Below are 22,871 nucleotides of genomic sequence, written 5' to 3'. Positions count from 1 at the left end.
TTGCTTCTGCGTAGGTACATAAACACCGAGACTGAGTTTCTGGGCGGCCGTGGCCCGCAGAGACGCAGACGCGCGCACCTCAAATCTCAACGGTGCGTTCACCGCGTCTGCAGGGCAACTTGTGCTAACTGGTTAAGCAGGGAAGGGTTTCTGGTGGCGCGTCATCACCACGAAACCAAAACTGTAGCAGGGAAAAAGGAGCCCACTCAATATACAGGCCGAGACGATACAGGACAAAAGACAAAATGACACAACATGGACCAAAAGTGGAGACATGCCCAAGGTTTTCTTGCTGTTTTGATCTTTTGTTTGTTTTTGCTGCCAGATTTTGGTGAATAGTCCCTTGTTAACAGGTTTTGTGAGTATGACGCTGCCATCCAGGGCACTTGCAGGGGCTACATACGTGCAAATACTCCCTCTTACATCATGCGTGTCAGTGTCAACTCACGCTCGCAGACGTGCAGATGTAAGTCCAGCTTTACAAGGAGGAGTGAGCATTGAACGAGCCTTCTTTAGAAAAGATTGAGATAACTTTGAGGTGCATATTCCTTTTAGTGCTGTATTATTGGCCATTGTAAATATGTCTTTTTTCCTTGTTTCAGGCTTTGGGTCAGAATTCTCCTGATGCACATTCTTCTAAATGTGTTTTTTTCCTGCAGATGAGGGCACGGTGAGGGACTATGAGTGTGTATGTGTTGGAGCATCGTGCAGCAGTGGGGCGCAGTGTTTTGGCCAGCAGTGCTTCGCTTCCCTCTCGATCCTGAATGGGACATCAGTCCAACAGAAGGGCTGCATTGTCGATAGCGGAGGAGAGACGCCAATAAGTTGTGGGGTCTCGCCAACCCCTGAGCTGGTGGTAGAGTGCTGCCAAGGCCATCTGTGTAATATGAACGTTACGGTGGAGCCACCAGTAATAAGAGGTGAGGGTTTTGCTCTGGAGGCATCATTACATTTTGCTCGAGAGCAGTCCTGATGGCGCTGATGCGAGCAGGGTTTTGAATTGGCAATGTTAAGAGTCACCTTCATTCCCATGTGGGGGAGAGTGTGAATATATCTTCGGCTAATTCGTTCAATGCCTGTTAAATACAGGAAGACCAATATGGTTAAAGTGTTGTGTCAACAGTAGTAATGAGTCACCTACAATCATTTAAAAACCACCGTTATTTGTTTAGTTTTGTGCAGTGAGTCATTTTATTGGCGAAACTGCTCGTGAAGTTTGAGCAACTTTGGTTTTGGACCAGCCTGTTAACATAAATGTTCCTCTTTTCTGATTTGTTATTTTTCTCTTTGTCCAAGTGAATGCCATTTAAATGAGTGGACTGGTATAATGACATTACTCCTAATGGAGTTCCACATATCTCTTATTCCTCTCATCAGATGTTGAAGTGTCCTCTGGCAGACCGGTCCTTCGAGACCAGCAGTGTGTGTGTGGCGGTGGTGTGTGTGAGCATGGTGAGCGCTGTACGGGCCAGCAGTGTTTCTCGTCCCTGAAGATGATTGACGGAGCGGCTGTCCAGCAGAAGGGCTGCCTGAGAGACGATGAGGAGGGCAGAGCCACCTGCGCCACACCGCCCTCGCCATCCCATGTTGTCAAGTGCTGCCAGGGCCATCTGTGTAACATGAACGTCACTGTGCAAGCGCCAGGAAAAGGTGAATAACCCAAAACACACTTCCCTTGGTTCATGTATCACATAGGCCTCACCATCGTCAGTATAGCTCACCCTAAAACTGTGCTTTGACCTGACTTTTCATAACTATCTGAATCAAGCTTCCTTTAACTGGTTTTGCTTCGTAAACTTCCCTGACCTGGACGATCGCATGTTTGTAGTGATAAGGGTACAGGAATGGCTCTATCTGAACTTCCTCATGGTTTGCCTTTTCAACGAGTCCTGTCTTGTTGCTGTTTGTTGTGCAGAAGAGGAAGTCAAACCTCCGTCAAAGGAGGAGCATGAGTGTGTATGCGAGGGCAGCTCATGTGTGACCGGGACACGCTGTATGGGCCACCAGTGTTTCACGTCTTTGACTGTGAATGCTGGCTCCCTGGCATACCAGAAAGGCTGCTTCAAGGTGTATGAGCAGAGCAGGTTGACCTGCAAGACCCCACCCTCCAGGGACCAGATCGTCGAATGTTGCCATGGCCACCTGTGTAACATGAACCGCACCGTGGAGCTGCCCGTCCAAGGTACTACACTTCCCACAATGCATCACACTTGGCAGTTTATATGAGAACTGTTTCATGCACCGCAAGCGAGCTCAGACAAAGAGGCAGGTGCACCATTGATGAGCTGACGCTCGCAGGCCACATCTGTTATGTTGATTTCAGCCTTCATCCCCCTCTTAGTCAGTTGTGAGTCTGTCCTATTAACATTATTGTCAAGTCCAGTGCGCACAAAGAACTTTCTGGGTTTTCTGTATTTCAATTTGAAATGCCCAAGAGGGTTAGTTCTGCCTGTGTTTATGTCAAGGGGACGCGCATTCCATCCTCTCCACCCATCCTCTCCACCCATTCTCTCCCGAGGGGAAGCCAGGACCGCAGCCGCGCAATTGTCTGCTGTGGCCTCTCCGACCAGCCCGTGTTAGCTTGTGTTACAGGTCTGTGTGGCCACACAGCAGGCACCTGAGGAAACGGAGAAATGGAAGGGACATCTGGAGGAAAAAGGGAGGTTTTGTGTATTGTTTGATCATAGTCCGCTTGGCCCCCTCAGAGACTCTCAAGGTCCACTGATGTAAGTCATGAGAGGGCCCCCTAGGAGAGGGGGTGGGATAGACGGGTGTATGTGCACGGGACTGTTGGAGCCCCTGAAGCTGTTGCAAAGTCTGTGACATCCGCGCTAATGTCGTCCAAGCCGCACCCATCCGATCAGACGAAAACAAATGGAAAGAATTATCCGCAGATGCGATTTAACACAGCGCTGCTTTGGACTCGGCTGCAGCCAGCAAAAATATGTCCCCTCCCGGCTGTGTGTTCAGTTCAAGCCTGGTTAGCTGCTAGAATGTGTTGCTAGCTCCGTGCATCAGGGAGAAAAAGTTCACTTTATGAAGAGAGAAAAGGGGAGCATTGTCTGCACTGGAGCACTGAAGTCAAGTCTTTCCCCTGGAATGTTTGGTGTGTGTGTGTGTGTGTGTGTGTGTGTGTGTGTGTGTGATGATCAGTTCCTCAGGCTGAGCTCTGCTGCCTGGATAATCTCCACTTTACACGAGTGTGTGTTTGTGTGTGCAAGCATGCGGTGTATGTATGTATGTATGTAGAAGAGTGAGAGAGAGCTCTGTGCACCTCCGCCGTGCACTGGATTGATTCCTCAGTAGGGTCGACAGCGAAGTGCAGCGAAGCTGTGATCCGTGGCTCCAGTACTGGGGGCTGGCCCTAGTGTGTGTGGTCCGCTGCAGGCAGGCAGGACTTGAATGGAGGGAGACCTTTCCACAGCATGCTTAATAATCCTCCCCTCCCGGTGAATGATGGCTGTCTGAGCCCGCCGGGGCTCTAGTGAAGGCCGTGGTTGACCTCAGGCAGCTGTACTCACTAACTCACCTGGCCTGGCTTGGGACGCAGAGCATGAGAAAACGTGTATAATTCATGGCTACTGAGCAATGAGTTTGCCCTGTAAACAGTTTGCCCCCTTGGGTGGGAAAAAATATTTTTGTTGAATCAACTTTTCTGCAGTCTAGCCTGATTTCCCAGGCAGAAAGCATGGTTATGTTAAAGTTATGGAGACGTGCAGTCAGACTCTTCCTGAATAATGTTTTCTCTCCCCTGACAGCAAGCGATCTGCCCAATTACAGTGTGACCACTCTGGCTATCGTCATCGTGGCCCCTGTCATCGTCCTAATCGTCCTGTCCGCAATCGCCATCCTGGTCTTCAGACGCATTCATCACAACCAAATGGAGAGGCTAACGGCCCGAGATGCCGAATACGGAACCATCGATGGCCTCATTGCCTCCAATGTGGGAGAGAGCACCCTGGCGGTGAGTGGGAGTCAACAAGCTGGCTTGTCTCATGATACTTGTAGTGTTATGATGGACAGCAAAAAAAATGTGTGTGGGTTTTATTTTTCATGAAATGAGTAAAACATTAGTACGACATTCTTCTCTGTCACACTTTCTGCTGTGTGAGTCTGTGTGTCCATTTACTGCACATTTCAGAGCGGGTAAGAGTACGCTGACATGGTGAGCATGAGGAGTAGCTGGGAGATGAGCGTCCTTGCACACCAAAAGATAATTTGTATGATTTGTTTTATTTACTTTTCTTGTTTTCGTAAGAGCTAGAGTTAAAATGAGTTACGACGAAGGACTTGACTTGGAACGTAATCGCAATACAACCACATATTTCTTTGCATCAATCATTCTTGAAATTTGTTTAAAGGTTGTTTTTTTTTTTTTGTTGTTGTCTGTTTTCTCCTTTTTCACTCAACCATGGATTGCAAGTTTCATCCAGCAGGGCTTGTTTTGAGGTCTGCTAAACAGATCCAGAGTCAGGGTGGAGCCCTGTGGTTAGTGTTCAGTCTAAATGACAGCCGAGCACATTCATTGGCTCATGCACCATGTAATCAAGTCCAGCACAAACACTGTGCAATTTAGCGTGTATGCTCAAAGATGTGTTTGTATCGCACAATATACTCATCTATACGTATATATGTGTGTGTATATATATACATATATATATATGTATACACGTATATATATCACCATTGTTGTCCAGATCATTAATGGTACCAAACTCTGTGTGCGTGTGTGTGCGCGCTCGCGCATGCATGTGTGTGTTGCTGGACTCCCATTAATCCCTGAGTCGTTTTATAAAGAATCTGGGCTCGTGTTTCAAAGACGTGTCAAACCCTTAATGTAAGCAGTATTTTCTTCCGCCAGCCAGAATCATTTATCTTGAATTATGAAACCTAAACAAACCATGCCCAACTGTTCCTTGGAAAGTGTGTATGTGTGAGGAACCGCTGATATTGGATCCCTCTCCAAAGCCCGTCAGAACTTTTGGCAAGGGGAAGCCCAGATATGGAAATGCAGAGTGTTTGTTTCAGCATAATGAAAAAGTGCTCGGCGGAGCCATGAGAGAGGTTATTAGAAACGGTGGTGTGGTAGTAAAAACGCAAATTGGACTGAAACACATGTGCTGGTCCGCTTTGTAGCCCGGGGCCCAGAAAACAGCTGTTAGTATAATTCTATTCTAATGTTTTGATTACATTTTGCTGTCTACCAGCCTGGCCCAGATATGTCCTCCCATCCAGGAAACACAAACTCATTTTCAATAACTCACAGTTGATTTTATAGCTGCTGTCTGATTGCTTTGTTGTCATTCCAGAGTGTCGCTCAAACAGCTGTTGTGTTACGGATCTGTTTTTCTGAGGCGTCAGTGTTTTTTCTGTTGTTGTTGATTTCAGTCCTCATTCTCCCCTCCCAGTTTGGTTTGTTTTTCTCATCAGGGAAAAGCTGGTCGGACTGGATAGGTAGAGTTGCTGCATACTGCCCCCTTGTGCCAGCCGTGGGCCACTGCCGTGTCCTCCAGTGGAGATAAAAATAAAGGGCTTAGCAGCATTGCGCCTGTTTGGAGTCTGGCACTTGGATTAGATAAAATCTCCAACCCCCACACCAGTCACTAGGGAGGGGGTGGAACTGCTGTTGTTTACTCAGCAGGGGGCACTCTGCTCCTCCAGAGAACCCCCACTCACCACACACACACACTTGACTGCCTGGCACTGTGAACAACTTGCACAGATTGCCCCCCCCCCCCTCCATCCCTAGTGGGTGCCACATCAAAGGCAACCTGCTTGTATTAATCTCCATCTGAGCCCCAGATGCTCTTTACTTCATCATCTATAGGCTCCAGTACAGGATATCTTTAGGGCCACTTTCATCCAGATGACTCTGCAACCCACACAAATATAAACTGCGTATTTCTTTCACCCAGGATCTGCTAGATCATTCCTGCACTTCAGGAAGTGGCTCCGGACTACCCTTCCTCGTCCAGAGAACCGTGGCTCGGCAAATCACGCTCTGCGAGTGCGTGGGTAAGTGTCCAGTTAACAGTCTGTTGTTTTTTTGTTGTTGTTTCTGTAATTTGTAGCACTGACAGAAGGGATCCATCACAGGCCCCCGAAGTACTTTCTTCATAAGGGCAGTTTATTTGGAATGGACATTTGGGTTGCAAAACAGGCCAGTGTGGTGGGAGTTTCCTGCCTGCTTGCCAGAGGCCAAGCACAGCTGCAGCCGCAATCGCCTCTCCAAACCAAAAATTGTGTAAATTATATTCATGAGCAGTAGTCCAGTGCCTTAGGTGCCAGTGAAAATATTATCAGCAAACATATTTTTATATTAACAAATATTTTGATGTGGTGTCTCATTGGGTTGTAGTTATCAGTGTGAAAGGTTAGGCCAGTAAAGCTTAGTAAAAACAAGTGGAAAAACCCCAAGCTTTGTGGTCTGTCCCCTTCTACACAGGTAGTATCCAAACTATAATAGAAATACTATAATAGAAATACCTTCTCATCCAAGTTACAGATCGAATCAAGTCATTGCACTGGGCTATAATTTCAACCACAAAGGAATGTTTTTGCTGTATGAAAGTGCTGTGGGTGTCTGCTTTGTAATCTGTGGCATGTTTTTGCCTGCCAGGTAAGGGGCGTTACGGTGAGGTGTGGAGGGGTCTGTGGCAGGGAGAGAGTGTTGCTGTCAAGATCTTTTCCTCCAGAGATGAGAAGTCCTGGTTCAGAGAGACTGAGATTTACAACACAGTGCTACTAAGACACGAGAACATCCTTGGTATGTAGAATCAGCGTTCTAGCAACGTGACCCACTCAGCAAAGGTTTATGAGTCCATATGGTTCGACGCTATGAATGTAATGGTAGTGACCATTTGATTATCTAGTGTTAAAAATATTATCAACCCAACCTCACTTTAAGGTTTATTCTTTGTCTTTTAGGATGATTTTGTTGTTACACAGTGACCAGACCTGTTCGTTATTCTACACTTTTGATGTTGATGTAAACTCCCACTAACTGTCTCCATTTTCTCACCTCAAGGCTTTATAGCTTCAGACATGACCTCCAGGAACTCCAGTACTCAGCTGTGGCTCATCACCCACTTCCATGAGATGGGCTCTCTGTACGACTACCTTCAGCTCAGCACCCTAGACGCCTCCAGCTGTCTCCGCATGGCGCTCTCCATAGCCAGCGGCTTGGCACACCTACATGTCGAGATCTTCGGCACCCAGGGCAAACCAGCCATCGCCCACAGAGACCTCAAGAGCAAAAATATACTGGTCAACAAGAACGGACAGTGCTGCATCGCCGACCTGGGTGAGAACACAGGAAAGGCTTGAGTGCCTTTTCCTGATGGTGTAAATTTCCCAGTTGTTTGTGACACAGTAAGATTCAGTGTCATCCTCACCCTCCAGATTGAGATGAGATGTTGTGTTTCGCTTGTTGTGTAAGATACAGCGCTCCCTCTGCTACCTTAGTTAGCCCCCTCCCACTCGTCAATCCACTTAGCGATAATTGTTGATCATTAGTCGATCATTAGAGGAAGAACAGCTGTTGCTGCAGTACCTCCCAGCCCTTAACCAAAACTACATTAAGAAGCACTCAAAAGCTCTTGGGGAGCACATGAGTAATGTTCTTTGTGCTCCCGATAAACAACAACTAATTTAGGTTGCCAGCCTTCAGTCTGGCTACTGGCTGAATTTTCACTGGCTGTTCTACTTGGCTCTCCCCTGAGCTGACATGTTTTGGTGCCATGAAAACCAAAAGAGCGGTTGTTTTTGTCCCAGAACAAAAAGAGTGTACCCTTTTTGGAGAGATGGGTCCATCCATTTTTTTTCTCAACAAAACAGGACATGCGTCACCACGAAAGGTCTTATGAAACGGCATTTAGAGCACAGAAATGGAACAGATGGGTGGGATTTTGTTGGGGGGAGGAGTCTGATTTGACTAACAGCCAATCATGGCTGGGCATTTTTAGATGATTATGGACATCGATATGCTATTGGCTAGTTTCAGTTGGGTGGTAGAAGGTCACTCGTCTCCTTTTTCTCATTTTTCTCCCATTCATTGGACATTTTTGTGCGCATACACACCCATAAGTGCAGAATAATGTAACTAAAAAATGATTGTATTTGTCACAGTGAGAAAAACATTAAATACAGAAATTAAAGGGAATTTTTGGGGAATTTTTATATCAAAGATGTAAATTAAGGGCGGGTTCAGGAGTTACAAATGTGAAAACACATGTTTAATTTCATTCTAGCAGGGTCCAGTATGGCCGAATCCACTTTCCTTGTCTCAGATGTTGACAAAAGCGTTTTTTGTTTTTTTTAACGCTTGATAAATTGTTCCAAGCTTGTCAGAATTATAACACAAAGCCAAAATACCCTGTTTTTTTGTACCAGGTCTGGCCGTGATGCATTTCCAAGACACCAACGAGTTAGACGTAGGGAACAACCCTAAAGTAGGTACGAAGCGCTACATGGCCCCAGAGGTGCTGGATGACTCCATCCAGACAGACTGCTTCGAGTCCTACAAGAGAGTGGACATCTGGGCTCTGGGTCTGGTCCTGTGGGAAATCGCCAGGAGGACGGTCAGCAATGGTCAGCATATGTTTAACAGTTCACTTGTCTGTTAGTCTTGTGTGTGTTGTGTATTGATTTGACCAGTTATACACCATCAAGCACTGACTCTGAATTGAATCAGTATATTCCGTGGCTCGAGGAGGTCTGGATGGTAGTCTTATTAGTGGAGTGGGTTGTATGTGTTTCAGACGGCGTGAGGAAGCTCTTTGAGTATAAAGCTACTCATAGGAGTGAACACACACGTGCTGAGGAAAAGCCTTGTTGAACTAATTTACAAATCAAACAAGGTTAATTATTAGTTACATACAATTAGTTATGCAGTGTGACTCTTTTTTTTTTTTTGGATTATTAAGCATCAAGCTGTGAAGGTTTTTACTTCTTTCCCAGTGGAAACTTTTCCCCCCAATGGAAAACGTCCTGATTTACCCTTAAAGTGAAACTAGGACCATGCGAAATTCTCCGCTGCTGATGAAATGACTCAGCCTTGAGTGACAGATCCACATCTTCGCCTCATGTCAAAATCATTGCATCGTCATTTTGAAATGCGAACATGGCTTACAGCAACACTTAAGAGTCTGGTTAAAGTTTAACACACAAACCTCATATTTCCATCTCGTACTTGCTATGAGGTACTACTACTACTACTACTACTACTTTCAGCTGCTCCCGTTAAGGGTCAGCACAGCGGATCATCCGTTTCCATTTCCTCCTGTCCTCTACATCTTCCTCTGTCACACCAGCCACCTGCATGTCCTCCCTCACCACATCCATAAACCTCCTCTTTGGCCTTCCTCTTCTCCTCTTCCCTGGCAGCTCCATATTCAGCATCCTTCTCCCAATATACCCAGCATCTCTCCTCCACACATGTCCAAACCGTCCAACCTGAGCTGTCCCTCTAATATAATCGTTCCTAATCCTGTCTTTCTTCGTCACTCCCAAAGAAAATCTTATCATCTTCATCTCTGCCACCTCCAGCTCCACCTCCTGTCTTTTCATCAATTTCACTGTCTCCAAACCATACAACATAGCTGGTCTCACAACCATCTTGCAAACCTTCCCTTTAACTCTTGATGGTACCCTTCTGTCACAAATCACTCCTGACACTCTTCTCCACCCACTCCACCCTGCCTGCACTCTCTTCTTCATCTCTCTTCTGCACTCCCCATTACTTTGGACAGTTGACCCCCAAGTATTTACCTCATACGCCTTCATCACCTCCACTCCTTGCATCCTCACCATTCCACTGTCCTCTCTCTCATTCATGCATAGGTACTCCATCTTGCTCCTACTGACTTTCATTCCTCTTCTCTCCAGTGCATACCTCCACCTCTCCAGGCTCTCCTCAACCTGCACACTACAGCTCACAATGTCATCCGCAAACATCATATAGTCCACGGAGACTCCTGCCTGATCTCGTCCGTCAACCTGTCCATCACCATTGTAAACAAGAAAGGGCTCAGAGCCGATCCTTGATGTGTCCCACCTCCACCTTGAACCCATCTGTCTTTCCAACCACAGACCTCACCATTGTCACACTTCCCTCATACATATCCTGCACCACTCCTACATACTTCTCTGCAACTCCTGACTTCTTCATACAATACCACACCTCCTCTCTCGGCACTCTGTCATAAGCTTTCTCTAAATCCACAAAGACACAATGTAACTCCTTCTGGCCTTCTCTATACTTCTCCATCAACATTCTCAACGCAAACATCACATCTGTGGTGCTCTTTCATGACATGAAACCATACTGCTGCTGCTGATCATCACCTCTCCTCCTCTTAACCTAGCTTCATTACTCTTTCCCATATCTTCATGCTGTGGCTGATCAACTTTATACCTCTGTAGTTGCTACAGTTCTGCACATCACCCTTGTTCTTGAAAATCGGTACCAGTATGCTTCTTCTCCACTCCTCAGGCATCCTCTCACTTTCCAAGATTGTGTTAAACAATCTAGTTAAAAACTCCACTGCCATCTCTCCTAAACATCTCCATGCCTCCACAGGTATGTCATCAGGACCAACTGCCTTTCCACTCTTCATCCTCTTCATAGCTGCCCTCACTTCCTCCTTGCTAATCCACCGCACTTCCTGATTCACTATCCCCACATCATCCAACCTTCTCTCTCTCTCTCATTTTCTTCATTCATCAGCCCCTCAAAGTACTCCTTCCACCTTCTCAACACACTCTCCTCGCTTGTCAGCACATTTCCATCTCTATCCTTCATCGCACTAACTTGCTGCACATCCTTCCCAGCTCGGTCCCTCTGTCTAGCCAATCGGTACAAGTCCTTTTGTCCTTCCTTAGTGTCTAACCTGTCATACAACTCACCATACGCCTTTTCCTTTGCCTTTGCCACCTCTCTCTTTGCTTTACGCTGTCTCTCCTTGTACTCCTGTCTACTTTCTTCATCTCTCTGACTATCCCACTTCTTCTTTGCCAACCTCTTCCTCTGTATACTTTGCTGTACTTCCTCATTCCACCACCAAGTCTCCTTGTCTTCCTTCCTCTGTCCTGATGACACACCAAGTACCTTCCTAGCTGTCTCCCTCACTATTTTTGCAGTGGTTGCCCAGCTATCCGGCAACTCTTCACTACCACCCAGTGCCTGTCTTAACTCCTGCCTGAACTCCACACAACGGTCTTCCTTCTTCAACTTCCACCATTTGATCTTCGGCTCTGCCTTCACTCGCTTCCTCTTCTTGGTCTCCAAAGTCATCCTACAGACCACCATCCGATGCTGCCTAGCTACGTTCTCCCCTGTCACCACCTTGCAGTCTCTAATCCTTTTCAGATCACACCTCCTGCATAAGATGTAGTCCACCTGTGTGCACTTTCCTCCACTCTTGTATGTCACCTTGTGTTCCTCCCTCTTCTTGAAATATGTATTCACCACAGCCATTTCCATCCTGTTTGCAAAATCCACCACCATCTGTCCTTCCACATTTCTCTCCCTGACACCATACCTTCCCATCACCTCATCACCTCTGTTTCCTTCACCAACATGTCCACTGAAGTCAGCTCCAATCACCACTCTCTCCTCCTTGGGTACCCTCTCCACCACGTCATCCAACTCACTCCAGAATTCTTCCTTGTCTTCCATCTCACACCCAACTTGCGGGGCATATGTGCTGATAACATTCAGCAATACACCTTCGATTTCCAGCTTCATACTCATCACTCTGTCTGACACTCTCTTCACCTCCAGCACACTCTTGACATACTCTTCCTTCAGAATTACCCCTACCCCATTTCTCCTCCCTTTCGCACCATGGTAGTAGAGTTTGAACCCACCTCCGATACTCCTGGCCTTACTCCCCTTCCACCTGGTCTCTTGCACACACAGTATGCCTACCTTTCTTCTTTCCATCATATCAGCCAGCTCTCTCCCTTTACCAGTCATAGTGCCAACATTCAATGTTCCGACTCTCACCTCCACACTCCTACCCTTCCTCCTCTCTCACTGCCTCTGGACATGCCTTCCACCTCTCCTTCTCCTTCGCCCAACAGTAGCATAGTTTCCACCAGCACCCTGCTGGCTAACAGTACCGGTGGCGGTCGACTGATCCGGTATGGAAATCTGATTTATGATCCTCATATTTGATTTGGCAAAGATTTTACACCTGATGCCCTCCCAGACGTAACCCTCCCCATTTATCCGGGCTTGGGACCGGCACTAAGAATGCACTGGCTTGTGCATCCTCAGTGGCTGGGTTATACATCCTCAAGTGGCTGGGTTCATACTTGCTATGAGCAAAGTAAGGAAAACAATGGCCATGCCGTCATAAAACTCACAATGCTCTTTTATGATTTCTCCATAAGTTAGTCATTGTGCTTTATATAACACACTAGCAAATGATGTTTTTGGCTGCATGTCTGTAAAGGTACGCGATCTTGACAGATGATTCTTCTGTCCTCTCTCCCCTACATTCAGGCATTGTGGAGGACTACAAGCCGCCTTTCCATGACGTGGTGCCCAGTGACCCCAGCTTTGAGGATATGAAGAAGGTTGTATGTGTGGACCAGCAGAGGCCCAACATCCCAAACAGATGGTTCTCAGATCCGGTGAGTAGACCCCAAATGTTAAAAAAAAGCAGACTTAAGACGTCTGGGTAGCGTGGCGGTCTATTCTGTTGCCTACCAACATGGGGATCACCGGTTTGAATCCCCGTGTTACCTCCGGCTTGGTCGGGCGTCCCTACAGACACAATTGACCATGTCTGCGGGTGGGAAGCCGGATGTGGGTATGTGTCCTGGTCGCTGCACTAGCGCCTCCTCTGGTTGGTCGGGGCGACTGTTCGGGGGGGGGGGGGGACTGGAAGGAATAGCGTGATCTTCCCACATGCTACGTCCCCCTGGTGAAACTCCTCACTGTCAGGTGAAAAGAAGCAGCTGGCGACTCCACATGTATGGGAGGAGGCATGTGGTAGTCTGCAGCCCTCCCCGGATCAGCAGAGGGGGTGGAGCAGAGACCGGGATGGCTCGGAAGAGTGGGGTAATTGGCCGGGTACAACTGGGGGAAAAAAATCCAAAAAAACAAGCAGACTTCTGTCTCTAGAATTCACATCACTGTGTAACCTACCTCAAGACATAAATCACTCTTTAAATCTAACTGTAGTTGTGTGTGTGTGTGTGTGTGTGTACACATATGTCTATGACCTACTTGGTGACTCATTTCACCCATTATTTTCCAGACTTTAACCTCGATGGCTAAACTTATGAAGGAGTGCTGGTACCAGAATCCATCAGCGAGGTTAACGGCGTTACGCATCAAAAAGACTCTGACAAAGATTGACAACTCTCTGGACAAAATCAAAACAGACATTTGAGCCTTCTCGATGGAGGCGAGGCAGGAACGCCAAAGGCCTTCTAAAACGTCCAGAAGCCGGACCATCTAGAAAACTCATACAAGAGACTGGATGGGCTCAGTGCCCTTATAGTGGCACATTGTATTTATTTAAAAAAAGAAAAAACTTGGTGGGAAACATTTTGGCATCCAAAGATGGCTTACAGGGCATTTGTGAAACTGCCGGTGATCTTGGATATTAGGATACTGTCTGCACACCCGAAGGCGTAGGAGCTGAACTGCTTGCAGCATTTTTTTTCAGGAAGAAACTGTTACCTGGGCATTTCAGTAGGCTTGTGTTTGTTTAAAGCTGCAGATCCCATTTGACACATTTTGAATTTGAAAAATAAAATGTCTTGACGTATTTTATTTAGCTATATCACTATCAGTTTTTTTTATTGCACTGGCAGTCCTTGCATTCTTTATTTGCATAGTAGTGGATGCACCTTGGAAAAAAAATTCAACTCGCCAAGTCAACCTGCCAACTACATACTCCTCCTTTTCTTGAACAGCTATAAGTGCGAATAGCAAAACGGTGTTATGGTTTAACGTGACTGCACCACTGTTTACAATTCTGTCAGAACGTCATCAATAGTTTTAACATTATTTAGTTGTACAACTGCGGTTATAGACAATCTTCTCCTGAGATGTCCGACTAAACGTACCCTGTTGCTAAACATATGTATATCACAGTGTATTTTACATTGCGTTATGTACCTGTTCTATGTATTGTTTCTTTTAGCCTTACACAGACAAACGCTAAAAGTACAAATAAAATATTTGCTAGACAATGCTGAATTCTATTTCTTCAGGAGCCTTGTGAAGCTACGCTGTCTTCATGCGTGCATTGTTGTCTTAATAATGTGCATTGTCTTAAGTAATTGAAGTCAAACTTCAGCCTTTTTTATTTCTTTAATATTTTATATCAATTAGTGATTTCTATTAATTAAATAGAAAAAAATCGTGATATGGTATCTGCCTCATTTGTCGCAATGCCATGTCGGATGGCCTTTAATTTTCACTGGGGTGTTTTTAAATTCTGTTTTTCACCTTTCTTTTTGACGGATTCTGCTCAGCGGGTTTTATTGCCAAGCCGATGTTGTGAGTTACAGATGTTATTACAGCTGTGAGTTACAGATGTTATGACAGCTGCGAGTTACAGATGTAATGACAGCTTTGAGTTAGACGTTATTACAGTTGTGAGATAGAGATGTTATGACAGCTGTGAGTTAGACGTTATTACAGCTGTGAGATAGAGATGTTATGACAGCTGTGAATTAGAGATGTTATTACAGTTGTGAGTTATAGACGTTATGACAGTTGTGAGTTAGAGATGTTATGACAGCTGTGAGTTAGAGATGTTATTACAGCTGCGAGTTAGACGTCATGACAGCTGCGAGTTAGAGACGTTATGACAGCTGTGAGTTAGACGTTATTACATTTGTGAGTTAGATGTTATGACAGCTGTGAGTTAACTGTTATGACAGCTGTGAGTTAGAGATGTTATGACAGCTGTGAGTTAACTGTTATGACAGCTGTGAGTTAGAGATGTTATGACAGCTGTGAGTTAGACGTTATGACAGTTGTGAGTTAGAGATGTTATTACAGCTGCGAGTTAGACGTTATGACAGCTGCGAGTTAGAGACGTTATGACAGCTGTGAGTTAGACGTTATTACATTTGTGAGTTAGATGTTATGACAGCTGTGAGTTAGAGATGTTATGACAGCTGTGAGTTAGAGATGTTATGACAGCTGTGAGTTAGACGTTATGACAGCTGTGTTAGATGTTATTGCAGTTGTGAGTTAGCTGTTATGGCAGCTGTGAGTTAGAGATGTTATGACAGCTGTGAGTTAGAGATGTTATTACAGTTGTGAGTTAGAGATGTTATGACAACTGAGTTAGAGATGTTATTACAGCTGTGAGTTAGAGATGTTATGACAGCTGTGAGTTAGACGTTATTACAGTTGTGAGTTAGAGATGTTATGACAGTTGTGAGTTAGAGATGTTATTACAGCTGTGAGTTAGACGTTATTACAGTTGTGAGTTAGAGATGTTATGACAGCTGTGAGTTAGAGACGTTATGACAGCTGTGAGTTAGAGATGTTATGACAGCTGTGAGTTAGAGATGTTATGACAGCTGTGAGTTAGACGTTATGACAGTTGTGAGTTAGAGACGTTATGACAGCTGTGAGTTACAGATGTTATTACAGCTGCGAGTTACAGATGTTATGACAGCTGCGAGTTACAGATGTAATGACAGCTTTGAGTTAGACGTTATTACAGTTGTGAGATAGAGATGTTATGACAGCTGTGAGTTAGACGTTATTACAGTTGTGAGTTAGATGTTATGACAGCTGTGAGATAGAGATGTTATGACAACTGTGAATTAGAGATGTTATTACAGTTGTGAGTTAGAGATGTTATGACAGTTGTGAGTTAGAGACGTTATGACAGTTGTGAGTTAGAGACGTTATGACAGTTGTGAGTTAGATGTTATGACAGCTGCGAGTTAGAGATGTTATTACAGCTGCGAGTTAGACGTTATGACAGCTGCGAGTTAGAGATGTTATGACAGCTGTGAGTTAGACGTTATTACATTTGTGAGTTAGATGTTATGACAGCTGTGAGTTAACTGTTATGACAGCTGTGAGTTAGAGATGTTATGACAGCTGTGAGTTAGACGTTATGACAGCTGTTTTAGACGTTATTACAGTTGTGAGTTAGCTGTTATGGCAGCTGTGAGTTAGAGATGTTATGACAGCTGTGAGTTAGAGATGTTATGACAGCTGTGAGTTAGAGATGTTATTACAGTTGTGAGTTAGAGATGTTATGACAACTGTGAGTTAGAGATGTTATTACAGCTGTGAGTTAGAGATGTTATGACAGCTGTGAGTTAGACGTTATTACAGTTGTGAGTTAGAGATGTTATTACATTTGTGAGTTAGAGATGTTATGACAGCTGTGAGTTAGACGTTATTACAGTTGTGTTAGATGTTATGACAGCTGTGAGTTAGAGATGTTATGACAGCTGTGAGTTAGAGATGTTATTACAGCTGTGAGTTAGAGATGTTATGACAGCTGTGAGTTAGAGATGTTATTACAGTTGTGAGTTAGAGATGTTATTACATTTGTGAGTTAGACGTTATTACAGTTGTGTTAGATGTTATGACAGCTGTGAGTTAGAGATGTTATGACAGCTGTGAGTTAGAGATGTTATGACAGTTGTGAGTTAGAGATGTTATGACAGCTGTGAGTTAGAGATGTTATTACAGTTGTGAGTTAGAGATGTTATGACAACTGTGAGTTAGAGATGTTATTACAGCTGTGAGTTAGAGATGTTATGACAGCTGTGAGTTAGACGTTATTACAGTTGTGAGTTAGAGATGTTATTACAGTTGTGAGTTAGAGATGTTATGACAGCTGTGAGTTAGACGTTATTACAGTTGTGTTAGACGTTATTACAGTTGTGAGTTAGAGATGTTATGACAGCTGTGAGTTAGAGACGTTATGACAGCTGTGAGTTAGAGATGTTATGACAGCTGTGAGTTAGAGATGTTATGACAGCTGTGAGTTAGAGATGTTATTACAGTTGTGAGTTAGAGATGTTATGACAGCTGTGAGTTAGAGATGTTATGACAGCTATGAGTTAGACGTTATGACAGTTGTGAGTTAGAGATGTTATGACAGTTGTGAGTTAGAGACGTTATTACAGTTGTGAGTTAGATGTTATGACAGCTGTGAGTTAGAGATGTTATTACAGTTGTGAGTTAGAGATGTTATGACAGCTGTGAGTTAGAGATGTTATTAGTTGTGAGTTAGAGATGTAATGTGTAATTTGTACCTGAATGCTGACTTCTATCCTGCATCGATGTGAATAAGGACAACAAATCAAAATGGATGCACATGTCCTCGAGACGGCAGGACGAGCCATTTGAGTGGGAAGTGAGCAGGACGCCTCTTCTGGCTTGTCATCACATTGTCAAAGGCATCAGTAGATCTCAGTTTCCTGTGATCCGAGCAGATCTGCTGAGGGCTGCGAGTGCAAGCCAAGTCTTTGGGGGATGGGGTGTCACGGGCCTTCAAACAAACACAAATAGGCACAGCTTTTTTAATTGTTCTTTTTTGTGTGTGTGGATATTTCCCCCCCTTTTCACCCCAATTGTACCCCGGCCCATTACCCCACTTGTCCGAGCTGTCCCGGTCGCTGCTCCACCCCCTCTGCTGATGTGGGGAGGGCTGCAGACTACCACATGCCTCCTCTGATACATGTGGAATCGCCAGCTGCTTCTTTTCCCCTGACAGTGAGGAGTTTCACCAGGGGGTTGCAGCGTGTGGGAGGATCACGCTATCCCCCCAGTTCCTCCTCCCCCCCGAAAAGAGGAGGCGCTAGTGTGGCTACCAGGACACATACCCACATCCGGCTTCCCACCCGCAGACACGGCCAATTGTGTCTGTAGAGATGCCCGACCAAGCCGGAGGCAACACGGGGATTCGAACCGGCGATCCCCATGTTGGTAGGCAACGGAATAGACCAGCACAACCCCCCGGATGCTCCTGCCCCCTCTCTTTCTTGTTTTTGGTGTTGTTTTTTTAATGCAGCAATGAGGGAGTAGGGGGCATTAGCAGGACTTTGTAACCACTACCACTGAGCGGGGGCCCTGCTGATACCCACTCGTCATGTCGCGCTTCAGCAAAGTAGAAGTGTTGCACATTGCACCTTTAAGACGGATCTGTTCATTATTTGGAAACAGGACGTTGTAACAATCTGCTTTTGAGTTCAGTAGCACGTTAACTCGTGTGTATGCACCCCCGCCCCCCAGCACGCCGACTCGGACACAAAACCATCCACCCGTCTCCCCGCCTGCAAGGCTGCGTGGACTATTGTGGCCTTGCAGATCGACTCCCAGGTCAAACATATATTCCTCCGTATAGAATACGACACAGTTCATCATTAACTAAACCACAATCCCTGCAGTTGTTACAAGAGGAGCCGGTATTCACCTGAAACTGTCTGAGCAGCCTGGCTCCATCCTACCAGCTGCAAACTGAGCCCCCCTAAACGCTGTCAAACACAAATTGGTCTAGCATGCTCCTCGTCACGCCCTGGACTGATTATGAAGCTGGAGCTGGACTTGGCCAGGGGGAAAACAACAACAAGACGTCAGCGGATGTGTGCCAGACCTGAGACACCCAGAACTTCAGACAGCAGCAACAGTGCTAGAACATGCTACAAAGACTAGCCTGGTCTGGTCAGGAAGGCAGGAACTGAGGAGGCCTCTTGGATGAGAGGCCAAACCTCTTCATAGATATATACCAAGTCCAGCTGCACTGATTCACCTCCTTTGGGTGACCATGACAACCTGGACGAAGGAGAACGTTCACAGACATGCTACAAACGTCATTATCCACCCTGTCTTAGCATCCTAGTCTCCAGCCATCTTGCACAGAGCTCCAGCCTGGTCACTTTCACAAACCCCTCCCCCTTTCTTGAGTTTTCAGGATTTTTTCGAGTTGGCTCTTAAATTTGGGCTACTTTTTTATTTTTTTGATTTTGAGATTTAACTTTATCTAATGGATGGATGGATGAACGCTTTATTGATCCCGTGGGGAAATTCTGCTCCCATCCCAGCTGTGTAGCTAGGAGCAGTGGGCAGCCGCCGTACAGCACCCTGGGACCAACGCCAGTTCTTCTTGCCATGCCTTGCTCAGGGGCACAGACAGGAGTATTAACCCTAACATGCAGGTCTCTCTGATGGTGGGGGAAACCGGAGCACCCGGAGAAAACCCACTGGCGACACGGGGAGAACATGCACACTCCACACAGACCTGGGAGGACCCCCAAGGTTGGACAACCCCGGGGTTTGAACCCAGCAGCTTGTTGCTGTGAGGCGACAGCGCTAACCACTGGGCCACTGTCCCACCCAAACACTCACTCACTTACAAATACTTAACAAACACATTCAATGCCCTGTCCGGGGAAACGTTCATTTACTCGTGTTCTAGAGATGTAAAATCGAGGTCTTGTTTTCTTTTTCATTATGCTCACGGTTTGGACTTCGCCCTAAAGCCTGCTGATGTGACTGTGTTTACTTGAGATGTGACAAAGCACTGCCTTGACTGCCATCTGCAGTATCATCAGACCCCATCATGTAATCAAGGTCCCTGTTATGAATGAACACCTTCACTGAGCTACTCCCTCGTGTGTTGGATCTCTCTTCGTAGACCTTCCCGTCCATCGTGCTTCCTGTCACCTCTACACATAAGTTCCTCCTTGCAACGTATATCCTGTCGGGTCAGCTTTGCCGTCAATACAGTAGCTGATTATGTACCATGCCACAGTGTATTTAGCCCCCTGGATTAAGGCTTAATTTGATCTGCTCACTCAACTTGGCTACTTTTGTTGCTATGGAAATGCAGTTTTGGACACTCAGCTTGACCGCCCATGACCTGCTGCAAAAAGTCTTTTTTTACATGCAGGTGGGTGAGCTGGAAATCCAGAGAGAGCGAAGAGTGTGGGCCCGTTGCAGGAGATTCAGGCACCACGGTCTCGTTCTGACTGTGCTGCGGTCTTACGCTGTGCACCAACACCATCGCCTCGGTGTTGCTCCAGTAACCGTTTGGCCGGCGTGGCTCCTCCGAAGAGCGTTTTAGCTGGAGGCTCCAGGCCGGGGTCAGTTCTGCTAGAGAGACCACCAGACCTTACTCTCCATACAAATGCCTTTTCTCCTCTCGTTGCATTGCGGGCATTAAGCGGCACAAGCCGATGCATAAAATCATTCAATATTTCATCTCCGCAGTCTTCTTCAGGGGTGATATAGGTGCACACAAATATTGGCAAAAGAAATCTGATTCCATCACAACACATCCCCCCCCCCATGATGGATCGTCACAAATGACTGATTTATTGATTTCAGGTTTTCCCAGGTTCTGAAAAACACGTCTTTAGGATATTTTAGGAATCCTAAAATCGAAGTAGGGCATTTTGACGGCCATTCTCCCCCGTTACACCTTTAGAGACGTTTACTTCTGACAACCATCAGCATTACTGGACCATCCTCAGAGTCCCATCCATCCATCCATCCACCCATCCATCCATTATCTGAACCGCTTAGCCTGCTCTCAAGGTCACGGGGATGCTGGAGCCCATCCCAGCAGTCATTGGGCGGCAGGCCATCACACAGCCCCCCCCCCCCCACACACACACACATTCACACCTAGGGACAACTTAGTACGGCCGATCCACCTGACCTACATGTCTTTGGACTGTGGGAGGAAACCGGAGCCCCCCAGGAAACCCACACAGACACGGGGAGAACATGCAAACTCCACACAGAGGACGACCCGGGACGACCCTCAAGGTTGGACTACCCCGGGACTCGAACCCAGGACCTTCTTGCTGTGAGGCGACTGTGGCCACCGTGCCGCCATCATCATCCCAATCATCCCGATCCCCAAACACATAGGTTAGAAATAGCCAACTTTTGTCAACTACGATCAACACATGTTCAAGTTCAAGTTATCACGTGTCAGTGAAACTCTTATGCTTTGGCTCTATTTGCCTTAACACAGAAGACCTGGCACACCATCCCTACACCAGACCTACGCCAGACCTACACCATCCCTATACCAGACCTACACCATCCCTACACCAGACCTACTCCAGAATTACACCAGACCTACACCATCCCTACACCAGACTTACACCATCCCTACACCAGACCTACGCCAGACCTACACCATCCCTATACCAGACCTACACCATCCCTACACCATCCCTACACCAGACCTACTCCATCCCTACACCAGACCTACACCATCCCTACACCAGACCTACACCAGACTTACACCATCCCTACACCATCCCTACACCAGACCTACACCATCCCTACACCAGACCTACACCATCCCTACACCAGACCTACACCATCCCTACACCAGACCTACGCCAGACCTACACCATCCCTACACCAGACCTACGCCAGACCTACACCATCCCTACACCAGACTTACACCAGACATACACCAGACCTACACCAGACTTACACCATCCCTATACCATCCCTACACCAGACCTACACCATCCCTATACCAGACCTACACCATCCCTACACCATCCCTACTCCAGACCTACACCATCCCTACACCAGACCTACACCAGACTTACACCAGACCTACACCATCCCTACACCAGACTTACACCATCCCTACACCAGACCTACACCATCCCTACACCAGACTTACACCAGACCTACACCAGACTTACACCAGACTTACACCATCCCTACACCAGACTTACACCATCCCTACACCATCCCTACACCAGACCTACACCAGACTTACACCAGACCTACACCAGACCATATGCACTACTATATACACACACAGTATAGAAAAGTACATGATAACACAACAACATAAGGTGCATATGGGTGCATCAGCTGTTCAGCAACTTGACTGCCTGCCTGTCCAGATAGCAAAACTGCTGTGGCCCGGACCGTCCCACACTTTCACCCGGCCCACATACCGCGTGGAATGACGGCACTTGGGCGGTCCGCTCCTGTTTGCCAGATCTGGGCCAGAACCAAGCCATAGCAATACTGCATGTGCCACATGTTTGCCAAAGGTGGCCATATTCGTTCTGTGATATTTGGACCATATTCACCATTTACCACACGGGCCACTTCAGGCTCACATCCATGTTGTCAGGGCCAGTAGAAGACCACCAGGGCCGCATCACTGCCTGAAGTGGCCCACATCCGGGTGCTGTCTGGGTGTGGAAAGAAACGACTGCTGAGGCGGCTGGTGTGTGATCGGGAACGTTCTTTAGATGGACGGAGCCGGAACAGAACACGAGCGGGGTGGCTGGAGTCCTAAACGATGTTTTGGGCTTTCCTTTTGCAGCGGGTGGTGTAAATATGATGGAGCTGTGGTGGGCCCGTGCCAACGATGTCTTGCTGCTGACCTTGCAGTCCTGCACAACACACGTCAACGGACTGCCAGTTTTCCACATCAGCAACACAAATAAGACACGTCTACAAAAAGGTTGGAGGGGCGCCGGCTGCGTCAGATGCTGCATCCCCAAAATGACCCGTTCCCCTCGTCCGTGGCGCCGCGACAATGGCGACGTGGGAAACACACAAAGTCCCATCTCGAAAAGCAGCTGAAAAAAAAAGACTGTAGCGAACCCGGGGGGGGGGGCAACCGCAGGAACCGCCGCAGCCGGGACGCGAACCCGTATCTCCCGAGACATCGCTGACCGCTCGACTAAAGGTTCCGACCCGCTGGCCAAGGGCTGCTTATCCATGCACGTTACACCACCCCCCTCCTTCGGGAAGCGCGTCCCCGCGCTTCAGCATACCAGCTCCTTCACGCCTCTGGGCGCATGCGCTGCCGATGGCCTTCCGGTCTCCCCATCCCGCTTCTGACACCAAACTGTAACGTGCCTGGGTA

General features: G+C 46.8%; 1 protein-coding gene across 1 annotated transcript in view; it reads left to right on the top strand.

Moving 5' to 3' along the window:
• The window catches only part of LOC130120966 (activin receptor type-1-like), a 25,365-nt gene extending 10,980 nt beyond the window's left edge, over nucleotides 1-14,385 (top strand). Inside the window, exons 5-14 of the mRNA XM_056289794.1 lie at nucleotides 660-920; nucleotides 1,378-1,650; nucleotides 1,916-2,182; nucleotides 3,759-3,964; nucleotides 5,916-6,015; nucleotides 6,620-6,766; nucleotides 7,028-7,303; nucleotides 8,392-8,589; nucleotides 12,509-12,639; nucleotides 13,269-14,385. Coding sequence (XP_056145769.1) covers nucleotides 660-920; nucleotides 1,378-1,650; nucleotides 1,916-2,182; nucleotides 3,759-3,964; nucleotides 5,916-6,015; nucleotides 6,620-6,766; nucleotides 7,028-7,303; nucleotides 8,392-8,589; nucleotides 12,509-12,639; nucleotides 13,269-13,403 — 1,994 coding nt within the window. The 3' untranslated portion in view covers nucleotides 13,404-14,385. The remainder of the gene's footprint in view (nucleotides 1-659; nucleotides 921-1,377; nucleotides 1,651-1,915; nucleotides 2,183-3,758; nucleotides 3,965-5,915; nucleotides 6,016-6,619; nucleotides 6,767-7,027; nucleotides 7,304-8,391; nucleotides 8,590-12,508; nucleotides 12,640-13,268) is intronic.
• The last annotated feature ends 8,486 nt before the right edge of the window (nucleotides 14,386-22,871 follow it).

The sequence above is a fragment of the Lampris incognitus genome, chromosome 11 (assembly GCF_029633865.1).
Source record: "Lampris incognitus isolate fLamInc1 chromosome 11, fLamInc1.hap2, whole genome shotgun sequence".
Lineage (NCBI taxonomy): Eukaryota > Metazoa > Chordata > Actinopteri > Lampriformes > Lampridae > Lampris > Lampris incognitus.
The sequence above is the reverse complement of the archived record's forward strand: the minus strand, read 5'-3'. Positions and strand labels throughout refer to the sequence as shown.